This window comes from Anolis sagrei, chromosome 9 (assembly GCF_037176765.1).
Source record: "Anolis sagrei isolate rAnoSag1 chromosome 9, rAnoSag1.mat, whole genome shotgun sequence".
NCBI classification, from domain to species: Eukaryota; Metazoa; Chordata; class Lepidosauria; order Squamata; family Dactyloidae; genus Anolis; species Anolis sagrei.
The window spans coordinates 25,138,851-25,155,156 of record NC_090029.1 but is presented as its reverse complement, the minus strand read 5'-3'; the positions used below and the strand labels follow the sequence as shown (position 1 = coordinate 25,155,156).

General features: G+C 40.8%; 1 protein-coding gene across 14 annotated transcripts in view; it reads right to left on the bottom strand.

Moving 5' to 3' along the window:
- The window catches only part of MEGF11 (multiple EGF like domains 11), a 495,422-nt gene that overhangs the window by 385,722 nt on the left and 93,394 nt on the right, over positions 1-16,306 (bottom strand). For 13 of the 14 annotated variants that reach the window (XM_060755350.2, XM_067471384.1, XM_060755353.2 and 10 more), the window contains exons 2-3: positions 2,416-2,513; positions 2,119-2,242 (exon numbers count right to left, since the gene is read on the bottom strand). In XM_060755350.2, the coding sequence (XP_060611333.2) occupies positions 2,119-2,234 (116 nt within the window). In that variant the 5' untranslated portion in view covers positions 2,235-2,242; positions 2,416-2,513. The remainder of the gene's footprint in view (positions 1-2,118; positions 2,243-2,415; positions 2,514-16,306) is intronic. The other variant, XM_060755351.2, reaches the window with a different exon arrangement.

The following is a 16,306-nucleotide window of genomic DNA, read 5'->3' as shown; positions in this document are numbered from 1 at the left end:
GGACTCGGCTTTGCCACCGAGCTGAAAACAATACCAGTTGCGGCTGCTTTTTTTCCCCCCACCCCGCATTTATTTTAGAAAGCTTTGTGTTGCGAGTGATCAAGATCCTTTTTTAGAACCCTAATAAATCCAACTATAATGAACTTCAGGATACCTGGAAGAGCTACCTGTTGCTTAAGACGAGTCACGCTCAGTTGGGCATGAAGGCAGATTATAATATAACTCCATATTCACTTATCATCAGGTTCAACATGTTTGAAACCTTTGTGCACTGACTTTTTAAAAAAACCAATTGCTTTCAGGTGTAAGGTCTGTATCTATGCTAAGAGGATGTTGAATGCATCATTTCTTTGGCAACATCTACACTGTTATATAATCCAATTTCTGAATCCAGATTTTCAGCTTTGAACTGGGTTATATGGCAGTGTAGATCCAACCTTTGCCAACAAACCATATGGGGTCATTTTAATTTTGATACATTACATTGGCTGGGACCTAAACATGCCCCAATAGCAAAAGAAATACAGGCAGTCCCCAAATTACAAACAAGATTGGTTCTGTAGGTTTGTTCTTAAGTTGAATTTGTATGTAAGTTGAAACAGATACATTTTTCAGTGTAACTCCAGCATATATATATATATATATATATATATATATATAGAGAGAGAGAGAGAGAGAGAGAGAGAGAGAGAGTAAAGCTTTTCCCCTGACATTAAGTCCAGTTGTTGTCCATAGACGCCTCCAAGGTCATGTGGCCAGCATGACTGCATGAAGTGTCATTACCTTCCTGCAGAAGTGGTACCTATTGATCTACTCATATTTGCATGTTTTCGAACTGCTAGGGTGGCAGGAGCTGGGCCTAACAGTGGGAGCTCGCCCCACTCCCTGGATTTGAACCAGCACCCTTTCAGTCAGCAAGTTCAGCAGCTCAGTGATTTAACTACTGTGCCACCGGGGCCTCCATATATACGTGTGTGTATATGTGTGTGTGTGTATCTAGCTTAGGTACCCAGCGATGCCCAAGTTAGGTAATTTGTAATGCTATTAGATAAACTCAATCTTTGTTTTTGTTTTTTTATGAATGCATCCATTAGGAAACGCATAAGGATGTGGGTGAAGTACAATTCCCAAAATCATAAGTCAAATATCCCCAAACCCTGCCAGTATTCAAAGTTGGCCACATTGCATCTGTGTGCCAAGTTTGGTCCAGATCCGTTGTCGGTTGGGTTCAGTGTTCTGTGGATGTGGGTGAACGACAACTCCCGGATTCCAAGGTAAATCACCCCCAAACACTAACTTAGTATTCTAAGTTGGCAATGTTGGGGCTGTGTGACAAGTTTGGTCCAGATCCATCAAGAGCTGGCTTCAGTGTTCTCTGAATACGGGTGAACTATAACTCCCAGATCCCAAGGTCAATCACTCCCAAACCACACCTGTTTTCAGAGTTGGCCATGTTGTCTCTGTGGAAGAGGAGGCAAAAAGATCTTGCGAAACGACAACCCCCACAATTTGACAGTTTTGAGCTACAAGAGTGAAACTGTATTAATTCTACCAGGTAGAAGCACCCCTAGACTTCAGCCCCATCTACACTGCTATATAATACAGTTTGAACTGCATTATATGGTAAGTGTTTACTTTCGTAATGCAAATAGAAGTGCAATGAGTCTACGTCGCCATATAATCCACTTCAATCTGCATTACAATGTAGATAGGGCTTTCCTTTACTCTCTGTGTGTTTAGATGTGCTATTTATATGTGATACCGCTGTATCCATTTATTTTTTTTCCCTGCTATGGTTTGCTGCTTCTTCTGCGTGGTTTATAGCACCGTGTTGTTGGTTTGTTTACATGGCTTTCAGCTCTTATTCTTAACTTCCCAGAGGGTGTTGTTCACTGAGGCTGAATCTACACTGCCATGTAACCCAGTTTCCCAATCCAGATTATCTGCTTTGGACTGGATGAGATGAGCCTACACTGCCATATCATGCAGTTCAAAAGCAGATTATCTGGATTCAGAAACGAGTTTGTATTGCAATGTAGATGGGGCCTGATTGGCATAGAAGTGGGAGTCGGTCGGCATATTTTACACCAAAACCAGAAGAAAGTAGCCAAGCCTTACCTTTCCCAATGGCTGCAGACATTTGGGTCGTCCGGGTTCAAGGAGGTGGTGGCCTTTAGTAGCAGAGAAAGCGCCAGGACTTTGAGGTTCCACCACAGAAGCAGACAGAACATCATCGCTGTTGCTTAACAGAAAAGAGAAACATATTAGGACAAAATAAGTAACACTCAAGACTGGGATCAGCTCTCCGAGCCACTGGGGATACTGGGAGTTGTGGTCCAAATCAGCGTTCCCAAAGGCCTGATCTCATGCTTCGAATCAGATCATTATGATTATGATTATTAATTACCATCTCACCTGAATGCGCTATAATTCCTTTTGGAGCTAAGAATCAGTCACATTGAGAGGCTTCATTGACAAAAGGAAGCCGTCACTGTTTAGATGTTCTTCAGGAGCTGAAAAGAGGCAAATACATTATTATTATTATTATTATTATTTACATGTATATAAAACATAGTACACATGCATATTAGGTCCAAATGTCTGGGATTCCTCTCTTATAATAATAATAATAATAATAATGATAATAACAATTATTATTATTATTATTATTATTATTATTATTATACTGTATGCTGCTTCTCTTAACAGAGGCTCAAAGTGGCGCACGGTCCTACAAAGAAAGAAAGATGGTTCAACAAAACTTTATGGAAAGTTATGGGTTCAGAAACGAAAGCAGTAAGGAAACATAGGTTGGGCATCCCTTCTCTGAAATGCCTCAGGATCAAAAATATGCTGTATTTGGGATTTTTAATGTATTTTGGAATACCTCCATGTACATTGTGAGATGTCACAGAGATGGGACCCAAGCCTAAACAAGACATCATTTATGTTCCAAATACATAATGTCTGGAGCTAACTTTATATAATATTTTAAATAATTTTGTGCATCAAGTTTAATTTGTCTACAGCCAACCACAAGAAAGCAAAGGAAACATTTTTGTTCACTATCTATCTATCTATCTATCTATCTATCATATATATATATATATATATATATATATATATATATATATATACATATACACACACACACATGCACAGAGAGAGAGACACTATATCATATCTATGTATGTATCTTTGCATGCAATGTATGTATTTTCCAAGATGGCCTCCTCTTCCAGGGAGCCCTGTGACTCCCACCAACAATGGATCCGTACCAAACTTGGCAAACAGACCCTCCCAGGGAATGAATCCTGGTTTTCAGGAGTTATGGTTCACCCACATCCAGAGAGTATTCTGAACCCAACCAGCAATTGATCTCAACGAAACCTGGAACCCAGACCCACCATGGCCAACTTTAAAAACTTGACCTTGAAATTTGGGGGTTTTGGTTCACCTACATCTAGAGAGCACTGTGAACCCAAATGACAATGGAGGTGGACCAAACTTGCTACACAAACCCAACATGGTCAACTTTGAATACTGGCAGAATTTGGAGGAAATTGACATTGAATTTAGGGAGTTATAGTTCACTCCCATCCAGAGAGCACTGTGAACCCAAATGACAATGGATCTGGACCAAACTTGCCACACAATACCAACATAGCCAACTGTGAATACTGGCAGGGTTTGGAGAGAATTGACCTTGGATCCTGGGAGCTATAGTTCACGCCACATTTAGAGAGCCCTGTGACTCCCACCAACAATGGATTTTGACCAAATTTGGCACCCAGACCCAACGTGGCCAACTTTGAATGCTGGCAGGGTTTGGAGGGAACTGACCTTGAATTTTGGGAATTATAGTTCAATCCCATCCAGGTTAATCATTGGTGAACCCAACTGACGATGGATCTGGACCAAACTTAAGCACGCTGACCCAACATAGCCAACTTTGAATACCAGCAGGGTTTGAGGACAACTGACTTGGATCCTGGGAGCTATAGTTCACGCCACATTTAGAGAGCCCTGTGACTCCCACCAACAATGGATTTTGACCAAATTTGGCACCCAGACCCAACGTGGCCAACTTTGAATGCTGGCAGGGTTTGGAGGGAACTGACCTTGAATTTTGGGAATTATAGTTCAATCTCATCCAGGTTAATCATTGGTGAACCCAACTGATGATGGATCTGGACCAAACTTAAGCACGCTGACCCAACATAGCCAACTTTGAATACCAGCAGGGTTTGAGGACAACTGACCTTGAAATTTGAGAGTTGTAGTTCACCTACATCTAGAGAGCATTGTGAACCCAAACAACAATGGATCTAGACCAAACTTCGCACACAGACCCAACATGGCAAAATTGAATACTGGTAGGGTTTGGGGGCAATTGACCTTGAAATTTGGGAGTTGTAACACCCAAAAAACAAACAATTATTTTTTATTTATCACACTTGTATCCCGCCCTTCTCTTCCCAAAGAAGACTCCAAGCAGTTTTACAAAGGCAACAATTGGCGGCGTCAAACTGCATTAATTCTACAGTGTGGATGCATCCTCAGACATGTACGGGTGTGATCCCATTCCATTACTTGTCAAAGGGAAAGGAAGTTATTTTTAAGCGTTGTCAAACTCCTTACACATTCAAGACGTGTTAATAGCCAGTCCAAACTATCTCATCCTGGTTGATATGAATACTATGACACCTAATCTTACATTTGCAGGAGAGACTATAATTGCAAAAAGGTGAGAAATATGCTCTGCACACTCTCAACCTTATTAAACATTTCTTTTTGTCTATTTCACAGATAAGACGTTCTGGTGTTGGAACTAGCTCCAGTCCTTGGCTTTGTATCCCATTGAAAATTTTAGACGGCTATTCATATTTCATGTTCTGTTTCTTAGTTCACTCCTTCGCTGAGATACAAATGGGTTTAATGCCTTGATGCACCAAACTGAGCCAAAATTGTTGAACCGTTGACACAATCTCTCCTTTCCAAGGAACAGTGCTTTAATTTTTATGAGCCATGCCAGCGGTCAACAGCAAACACAAAGCCAACAGCCTGTGACACCACGACGTTGCCTCTCTTCATCCATCTTCCACCTCCAATATTTTGCCTCTCATCTATTATCCATTGTTTATTTCAAAGGTGAGGTTTTCTTCTCCCCTCCACAAAATCCTAAGAATAAAAACCTGGCTTGTAGCAACAAAGCCGATGACATTGATCCATCAGAAAGACTGATGTATATATTCAACTTAATGACAATATCAGACATGATAAAAAGTAAGAGGCAGGTGGAAGAGCGGGAGAAAGATTGGCCAGAACTGCATCTGACAATGAAGTCTTGTGTATGCTACAGCTAAAGCCTTGCAGGGTTAATCTATTATTACTATTATTATTGCTCTATTATCCTGGTTATGCTACAGCTAAAGCCTTGCAAGGTTCATCTATCATCATCATCATCATCATCATCATCATCATCTAAATAACAGCTAAAGTCTTGCAGGGTCCATCCATCCATCATCGTTGTTGTTGTTGTCTTCGTTATGCTACAGCTAAAGTTTTGCAGGGGACATCTGTTATTGTGGTTATTATTATTATCATTGTCTTGGTTAAAATCTCGCAGAGTCCATCATCATCATAATTGTTGATGGTGGCGCAGTGGGTTAAACCCCTGTGCCGGCAGGACTGAAGACCGACAGGTCGCAGGTTCGAATCCGGGGAGAGGCAGATGAGCTCCCTCTATCAACTCCAGCTCCTCATGTGGGGACATGAGAGAAGCCTCCCACAAGGATGATAAAAACATCAAATCAACCGGGCGCCCCCTGGGCAACATCCTTGCAGACAGCTAATTCTCTCACACCAGAAGCAACTTGCAGTTTCTCAAGTCACTCCTGACACGACCAAAGAAAAATCATAATTGTTGTCTTGGTTATGCTACAGCTAAAGTCTTGCAGGGTACATCTATTTATTTATTTGGCTTATTTATATCCCACTTTCTCTACCCCAGCGTTTCTCAACCTGGGGGTCGGGTCCCCTGGGGGGGGGTCGCGAGGGGGTTTTCAGAGGGGTCGCCAAAGACCATCTGAAAACACATATCTCTGAAAACATTGGAACTCCTTTGGCAGAGAAGGTTGAAGATCTCTTAGCCTGTCCTTCTCTTCCTTTTTGAAAACAGACAGCGAATCCTTCCACCAAAAGCCCTCCTCCTTCTGTGATTGTAGATGTACTATAAATCCCAGCAACTACAACTCCCAAATGTCAAGATTTATTTTCCCCAAACTCCACCCGTGTTCACATTTGGGCATATTGAGTATTCGTGCCAAGTTTGGTCCAGATCCATCAGAGTCTACAGTGCTCTCTGGATGTAGATGAATTACTACTCCAAAACTTAAGGTCAATGCCCACCAAACCCTTTCAGTATTTTCTGTTGGTGATTGGAATTCCATCGTTGGTGGAGTTCAGAATGCACTTTGATGTAGGTGAACTATAAATCCCAGCAACTTCAACTCCCCAATGACAAAATCAATAACTTTCCCCCCAACCCCACCAGTATTCTAATTTGGGTGTATCGGGTATTTGTGCCAAATTTGGTCCAGTGAATGAAAATGATGTACATCCTGCATATCAGATATATAATTCATAACAGTCACAAAATTAGAGTTATGAAGTCACAACAAAAATACATGAGGAACTGTATTAAGGGGTTAGCTCATTAAGACAGTTGAGAAACACTACTCTACCCCGTGGGGGACTCAAGGCGGCTTATCATCACATCTCCACGGTGCCTTAAAACATATCACATCAGTTAAAATATTAAAACATAGGTATAAAAAATACATTTCAATGAATTACATCATCCAGTGTCATAGTCTAAAGGCCAATCCATAGTCAAATTGCACATATTCCATACTTACATTCCTGCACCACTCTGTTTTTCAAATGCCTGCTCCCAGAGCCAGGTTCTGACACTCTAAACATAGGGAGGGGGCTGTCCTGATATCGCTAGAGAGGGAGTTCACAACTGAGGGGCCACCACTGCGAAGGCCCTGTCTCTTGTCCTCACCAATCGTGCTTGTGAAGAAGGTGGGACCGAGAGCAGGGTCTCCCCTGTCAATCTCAATCTCTGTGATGGTTTATAGGGGCTAGTACGTTTGGACAGGTAGGCTGGGCCAGAACTGCTTAGGGCTTTATAGGCTAAAGCCAGCACTCTGAATTGTGCTCGGTAGCAGATTGGCAGCCAGTGGAGCTGACGCAACAGGAGGGTGGTATGCTCCCTGTACGCCGCTCCGGTGAGCAGCCTGGCTGCTGCCCATTGGACCAATTGTAGCTTCTGAGCAGTTTTCAAAGGCAACCCCACCTAGAGCGCGTTGCAGTAATCTATACGGAATGTAACCAGAGCGTGGGCCACCGTGGCCAAGTCAGACTTCCCAAGATACGGGCGCAGCTGGAACACAAGTTTTAATTGTGCAAAAGCTCCCCTGGCCACCGCTGAGACCAGGGGCTCAGCAATGAGTCCAGGATCACTTCCAAACTGCGAACCTGTGCCTTCAGGGGAAGTGTAACCCCATCCAGCACAGGCTGTAACCTTACACCTTGTTCAGCCTTTCAACTGACCAGGAATACCTCTGTCTTGTCTATTATTACTATTATTATTACTCTATTATCCTGGTTATGCTACAGCTAAAGTCTTGCAGGGCTCATCTATTATTATTATTATTATTATTATTATTATTATCTAAATAACAGCTAAAGTCTTGCTGGGTCTATCCATCACCCTTGTTGTTGTTGTTGTTGTTGTTGTTGTTGTTGTTGTTGTCTTGGTTATGCTACAGCTAAAGTCTTGCAGGGCTCATCTGTTATTGGGATTATTGTTGTTGTTGCTGTTGTTGCTGCCTTGATTAAAGTTTTGCAGGGTCCATCCATCATCATTGTCTTGGTTATGCTACACTAAAGTCTTGCAGATCTCATCTGTTATTGTGGTTATTATTATTATTATTATTATTATTATTATTATTGTCTTGGTAAAAGACTTGCAAGGTCAATCCATCTTCTTCATCATCATCGTCATCGTCTTGGTTATGTTACTAAAGTCTTGCAGGTCTCATCTGTTAGTGTGGGTATTATTATTATTATTATTAGTCTTGGTTAAAGTCTTGCAGGGTCCATTCATCTTCATCTTCATCATCACCATCATCATCATTGTCTTTGTTATGCTACAGCTAAAGTCTTGCATAAAGTTAGCTGTAGCATAACCAAGACAATGGCAACAACAATAATAACAATAATAGTATTGTTATTGTTGTTGTTGCCATTGTCTTGGTTATGCTACAGCTAAAATCTTTAGGGTTCATCTATTATTATTATTATTATTATTATTATTATTAAAAATTAGTATTATTATTAATGTTCTCTTGTTTATACTACATAGAAAATTTTGCAGAGTTCATCTATTATTGTTACTATCTTGTTTATGCTACAGCTAAAGTCTTGCAGGGTTCATATATTGTTGTTGTTGTTGCTTTGTTTATACAATACCTAAATATTGCAGGGTTCATCTAATAATAATAATAATAATAATAATAATAATACCAGTTTTCTTCTCTCAAATGAGACTCAAAGCAGCTCACAACACTAAAGAAAGTACAAGCACAGAATGAATGCAGTTTGACACCACTTTAGCTGCTATGAATCAATGTCAAAAGAAGAGTACAGTATTCTGAATTAAGGGGGAAAATATAAGCTGCAGAGTTATTAAGCTCTTATGAATCACAAGGAAAAGCAGATTAAGCATTACCAATACATTCTGACCCTATCAGTGACAAACGGGCACTTTCTTCTAATAGCATTAACCATCTGAAATGTAAGGCGAAAGGTTCAACGTAAATAGTTTGTACTGGGCTAATTTTCCAATATGGTTTCATGACTGATGTTTCATGATTGGCAAATGCAACATATCTCCAGTGCCTTCTTTTAATTTCCTATACATAGATAGATTCTCCAAAATAATTAAGTGTATGATGACTATATAGGTAAATGTTGACTTCAGTTGCGAAACTGCCCCAACAGAATGCTGACATTGAGACTGGAATGGCATCATGTTCTTCTTCTATCCACTCTTCCTACATTTTTGCAGTAAAACCTAGGAAATATCCCTTTCAGAGGCTTATGGATGCTCTAGCCCAAAAAGATTGGTAGAATGAGTAAGTTGCCTGTCTTCGGGCCACAGAGAGATGGGAATCACATCTTCCTGAGGCCAATTCTGAAAGTTAAACATGTGAAATACCATGATAATGCATATCATAATATATCCATTTTGTATTTATAATCGTAAAAGCTGGACAATGAAAAAACTGGACCCAGTTAGCTCATTGGCTGGACAAGGGTCCTATAGAGAGTACACATGGCCAAAAAAGGTAAATAACTGGGTCTAAAACTACTGTAAATCATGCTGGGTCAAAATGACTCAGCTTAGGCTACCGTACTTTGGACATATCATGAAACAAAGTGTCTCACTGGAAAATATAGTAATGTTCAGTAATAGGAGAAGATGCCCTTCTCGTTTTAATGCTGGCTAGCAGGGAATGAGAGTTGCTGTGGATCAAATATCTAGAGAATCAGAGTTTACTTGATCTACAAAGGGTTATGGGCCCAGGTTTTTCATCCCATATATGTGAAAAGCTTTGGATCCAAAACTACCCTTTGCAGCTTGACTCTCTGTAAAGTTAGAGCTTCTCATCTTTTCCTGGATGCTAATGTCTTTCAATGTGGCTCACTTTTTTGGTAACAAATACATACAAACAAGATTAAAAAATCTTTTTTTTTAGAAAAAAGAAAAAGAAAATATATCACTACATTCCAAACATCAAAAACCATGAACTATATACTCTCTACATCACCTAATTTAAGGGCTTTACATTCTCTGTCTGGTGGTCCTATTTTTTAGAATCATAGAATAATAGAGTTGGAAGAGACCACATGGGCCATCCAGTCCAACCTCTTGTCATGCAGGAAAAGTACAATCAAAGTATCCCTAACAGATGGCCATTCAGCCTCTGTTTAAAAATGTTCAAGGAAGGAGCTTCCACTACACTCATCAGTAGAGAGATCAACTGTTGGACAGCTCCTGCGGTCAGGAACTTCTCTACCCTTCTTTATTTCCTTTTTTCTCTCTTTTCCTCCTTCTTTCCCTTCTTCTTTCCCTCCTTTTCTCCCTCCTTCTCTCCTTCCTTCCTTCCTTCCTTCCTTCTCTTTCTTTCCTTCCTTCCTTCCTTCCTTCCTTCCTTCCTTCCTTCCTTCTCTCCTTTCAGGTGGAGAGAAGGAAGTTCAGGTGGAATCTCCTTTTCTGTAATTTGAACCCATTGCTCCATTGAGTCCTAGTTTCGAGGGCAGCAGAAAACAAGCATGCTTCCTCTTTCTTATGGGATCCTTTCACATATTTATACATGGCTCTCAGTCTCTTCTCAACCTTCTCTTCTGCAGGCTAAACAGACCCAGTTCTTTAAGATGCTCCTCGGAGGGGATCATGGTCAGTTCTGAAGGCCTTTGGTCATTTTAGTCACCACCCTCCAGACACTTTCCAGCTTAGAGCCAATATCTCTTTTGAACTGTGGTGCCCAGAATTGGACACAGTATTCCAAGTGAGGTCTTAGGAAAGCAGAACAGAGGAGCACCATGCCTTCCCTTGATCTGGACCAGGGGTCCTCAACTATAAACTATGGGTTCAAATTACAGAAAAGGAGACTCCACCTATGAACTATAAATCCCAGTAACTATAACTCCCAAATGTCAAGGTCTATTTCTCCCAAACTCCATCTGTGTTCATATTTGGGCATATGGAATATTCGTGCCAAGTTTGGTCCAGATCCATCACTGTTTGAGTCCACAGTGCTCTTGGGATGTAGGTGAACTACAACTCCCAAACTCAAGGTCAATGCCCACCAAACTCTTCTAGTGTTTTCTGTTGGTCATGGGAGTCCTGTGTGCCAAGTTTGGTTCAATTCCATCCTTGGTGGAGTTCAGAATGCTCTTTGATTGTAGATGAACTATAAATCCTAACAACTACAACTCCTAAATGACAAAATCATATATTTTTTTAGTTTGCGGACTTATACGCCTCCCTGAGTTGCCTTCTGGTTGATATGGGCAGGATACAAATGTTGTAAATAAATAAATAAATACTAATAAGGTTATATTTGTTAAAATTGTTCTTCATTTTAATTATTGTATTGTTTTAAAGTGTTATTTGCACTACAAATAAAATATGTGCAGTGTGCATAGGAATGCATTCATATTTTTTTCAAATTATAATCCGGCCCTCCAACAGTTTGAGGGACTGACCAGGCCCTCTGTTTAAAAAGTTTGAGGACCCCTGATCTGGACACTAGATTCCTTTTAAAGCATCCCAAAACCCCATTGGCTTTTTTAGCTGCTGTATCACACTAATGGTTCATGTTCAACTTGTTCATGAAGACTCAAGACCTTTCCCACATGGACTTTTGTTGAGCCAGGCATCAACCATCCTGTATCTTTACATTTCATTTTTTTCTGCCTAACAGTAGTATCTTACATTTGTCCTTGTTGAAATTCATTCAGTTTTGGCCAATCAGTTCTCTAATCTGTTACTGTCTTTTTGGATTCTGATCCTATCGTCTGAAAAATTCATTTTGTTTTGGCCTAGCTCTCTAATCTTTGGAGGCTTTGAAACAGAAGCTGGATGGCTATCTGTCAGGAGGGCTTTGATTGTGCTTCTCCTGCATGGCAAAAGGGGGTTGGACTAGATGGCCTCTTCAAACACTATGATTCTGTGATGCTGTCAATTTTCTACACCCATTGATAGTTCACATTATTTTCCTAACAAGGAGGCTTTGCTTAAGTCAAATAAAATGAACCAGAGCAGTGAACAGCAGGTCAGCTGGCATGGATTCAGCCAGGTCCAATTTGAAACCAGCCAGGTTGCCAGCCCTACTGATTTTTATTATAATTTCTGAATTTATTATCTCTGCACTTCCACTGGCACTACATTTCCACAGGCTTCCAAATGCCCTTTCCTCCCCAAGGCGGTGCATTTCGATTCTCCCCTTCTTACTGCCTGCAAAGAAATGCCGGAATCAAACCACATTGACACTCCCCCGCAGTTCTCTTTCCGAAGCCAACCGCCGTAGAGCAAGAAGTCATTTCAGGTAGCTTCCAATTCCCGGTGGGGAGGTTCGGATTTAATTACGGAGGCCCACAGAGGAGGCTTCGAAAGCCGTCTGCAGGCTCCCAGTGACAACTTTTAGCATCTGCTAAGCCTCCTGGAATGCCATCTGGACCAAGAAGCAATAGGGTCAAGAGCTTGTAAATAAGTGAAGAGTTTTCTCCCTCAGGTTAGAAGTGAAATGTCTGACAAAGGAGGCGTTTTGTTCAGCAAATTACTAGCAAACAACTCCCTAGCTCTTGCAAAGAAAAGGCACAAGACAAGTTTGATCTTGCTTTTTCCTTGGTTGCATTTTCACTGGAGAATTAATGTTTGATGCCCTGCGAGTTGTAGCTTTACAAAGTCGCTCAGTCTTCTCTGCCAAAGAGTGTTGATGCCTCACTAAACTGCAACTCCCAGTAGTAAGCCGTAACAGTTCAAGTGCATTAAGTGACAAATTTGTGAACATCCTGCAGCTCCTCCACGATGATATGATGGCAACAGTCTTGGACAGCAATGGTTCCCAAAGTGACCCATTTAAGGTGCATTCAGGTGTCAAACAGGGATATATTATTGCCCCAACCTTATTCTCCATTTTCATCGCTATGATACTTCATCTTGTTCATGGGAAGCGTCCCACCGGAGTGGAAATCATCTGTTGGACAGGTTGCAAGCTATTTAACCTCAGCAAACTGAAAGCCAAAACCAAGGTCATAACAAAATTTTATAGAACTCCAATATGCTGATGACAACGTCACCTGTGCAGATTCAAAAGAACACCTACAAGCCATTCTAAACACCTTTGCAGAAGCATATGAGAAGCTTAGCCTCTCATTGAACATTGAGAAAACCAAAGTGCTCCTCTAATAGTCACCAACCAATCCCTCTGTAATGGCGGAAATACAGCTTAGTGGAGTAATATTAGAAAATGTTCACCATTTCTGCTCCCTTGGCAGCCACCTTGCGACAAAAGTCAACATCAACAGTGAAATAAAACACCACCTGAGCTCTGCGAATGCAGCATTTTTCTGAATGAAGCAGGGAGTGTTTGAGGACAGGGACATCCATAGGGAGACCAAGATGCTTGTTCATAAAGCTATTGTCCTCCCAACCCTCCTATACAACTGAGAAACATGGACTGTCTACAAATATCACACTCAGTTCCGGGAATGATTCCATCAGCATTACCTCCGAAAAATCCTTGGGAAGACAGGCAAACAAATGTCAGCATGCTGGAAGAAGAAGCAAAGACTACCAGCATTGAAGCGATGCTCCTACAGCATCAACTCCGCTGGACTGGCCACATTGTCCGGTGCCCGATCACTGTCTCCCAAAGCAGTTACTATACTCCCAACTCAAGAATGGGAAACGTAACGTTGGTGGACAGGAAAAGAGATTGAAAGATGGGCTTAAAGCCAACCTTAAAAACTGTGGCATCGACACCGAGAACTGGGAAGCCCTGGCCCTTGAACACCCTAACTGGAGGTCAGTTGTGATCAGCAGTGCTGCAGAATCTGAAGAGGCACAAATGGAGGGTGAAAGGGAGAAACATACCAAGAGGAATGTGCATCAAGCCAACCCTGACCGGGACCGCCTTCCACCTGGAAACCAATGTCCTCGCTGTGAGAGAACATGTGGATCAAGAATAAGGCTCCACAGCCACCTATGGACCCACCACCAAGACACTACACTTGGAGAGTGGACCATCATTTTTGAGCTATGAGGAATTACCTAAGAAGAAGAAGAAAGTGCATTATTTCTACAGACTCTATGAAGGAAAAGCAGACACATCTCAAGATGCAATTTCTTGGAGTAATTCCATTCTAGAAATACTTCAGATTTGGGGGCAATACAAAAGCATCAACAGGAATCGCCAGCTGAACTCTCTGAAAAAAGAGGCAGATTATCCTACAATTAATACCTTTGGGCCTTACAAAGCTAGATGAAGAACAAACCAACTTCCATTATTGCAAAAAATCTTTCTGAGTTTATAAGCTTAAAAATGCAACAATCTCAAAATCTTCAAACTTTTTTAGATGAATGCAGAAACTGAGTATTCCAAGGGTCTCTTGCCCTCTAGCCAGCTCTATCTATGTGCCCTTGAATGTTATCTCTGTTTTTGATAACATCTACTTTCAAGAGGAGGGAGAAAACCATCCGCCTTGATTCACCTTCCTTTCTTTCATTTTGGCACCAAGTTGGCTTCGGAGACATTTCTGTTGCTTTGATTTAAAATGCATACATGGGTGTTACGCCCAATGTACAAACATCTCCATGCATTGATGTAATCGGATGCCATATATTTCCACACGGGTTCTGTACAATCCCAGAAAGAAAGACTTAGGACCAGCCAAATGTGTCGGGCTTTTTATCAAACACAAAGACGATCCTTTCAGATCCCGAGACAATTCTTCTTTTCCTTCACAGGCTTTGCTCTCCGAATTGTGCACTTCTTTCTCCTTCAGACTCTTCTTGGAGAATTTCAAGTTGTTCCATTTGGAGTGCAATACGACAAACCTTTCGGGGGAATTCTGAGGATCCTGAAAGTAACTATTTCCAAGCTCAAATCTTATGAATGCAATAGCAGCCTAACAGAAAGAACACTTCAACTCAAAGTCCCATATGCTATTTGTCTATGTGCCGTTTTCCTCCAAAACTGCTATCTGATCCCTGGACAGCTGGCCGCTTAATGTGTGAACCAACTCAGTTGGAAAGTTTGCACTGAGGTGACATTAACGGATGCTAGCCCTGTCCATGCACTTGTTCTGTGCTGGGATTGGAAAGATTAATCTCTGTTATTCATTTTCCAGTCAAAAAATGGGCTTCCTGACAGTTGGGAAGATTTATAGAGTACAATAGTTTAGTTTAGTTTTAGCTATCCATGTCTGTTTTGTCGGTATCATCTTGCTTTCCTCGAATGCTGCCTACTTTGTTGTGAATGAGTTTGCATGTATTAAAACTAATAAATATCAATAAAAGAAGACATTACTCTATATGTCGCCTTGCAATGGAGGAAGGAGGTGCTTCATTCCAGAACTGAGTATAGCCTCTCCAAGGATATTTCGGTGCCAAACATTGGAACATATTATTGCTATAATGTTATCAAAAAATAAACATCCCTCCCAAAAGATGGACCCAACATGAATTCTGAAATCATATATGAATTGTATTTTATTTTTGCAATATAGCAATATCACAATATCAAAAGAGTTGTATTCCTCCACACATATTTGGCTTCATTTCCAGTAGCATAGCCAGGAAACTACACATTCCAAAAGGTATTAACTAACCTTTTGCAATATTGCAATTTCGCAATATCACAATATCAAAAGAGTATTATTCCTCCACACATATTTGGCTTCATTTCCAGTAGCGTGGCCAGGAAACTACACATTCCAAAAGGTATTAACTAACCTTTTGCAATATTGCAATTTCGCAATATCACAATATCAAAAGAGTAGTATTCCTCCACACATATTTGGTTTCATTTCCAGTAGCATGGCCAGCAAACTACACATTCCAAAAGGTATTAACTAACCTTTTACCAACAAAACCACCTCAGAGGAACCAGGGAGGAAGTGTGCAGATGAAAAGCCTATCTGTAAATCCTTTTAACGAAAGTGGTTTCACTGCTGTCTCAGAATCACACATTTGTCCACTTTAAAACTCATTCATAAAACACACATGATCCATAACTCTTTGGGATCTTATGTATGCCTTATAATAAAGATAACTAAATGTGCTGGAATGCAGGAACATATCTGCACCAATGCAGTCCAGGGCTCACTTCTTGGGAAAACTAAAATGATATAATATGCTTATATATATATATATGTCCCTGAAGCGCTTTCTGGCTTCTCACCAGCTGAGAAGTGTGACTATCAAGAGGAGACAATGCCAACCCAAGAAGTTAATAGCATCATGTGAAGTTTTCCAACTTCCCAAGGAGATCCAAAGATGAGTTGCTGCCAGCACACAGATTAACTTTGTATAGTTTTTATTGATCTGTTTATGTTTACCAAGAAACCCACTGAGTTCTCTGAAGCTCACCCTTTGTGTGAATTGGACTTGTAATTAATCTCTTCAAAGATTGCTTTGTATATTGCCTCAAAACATTCCACTTGT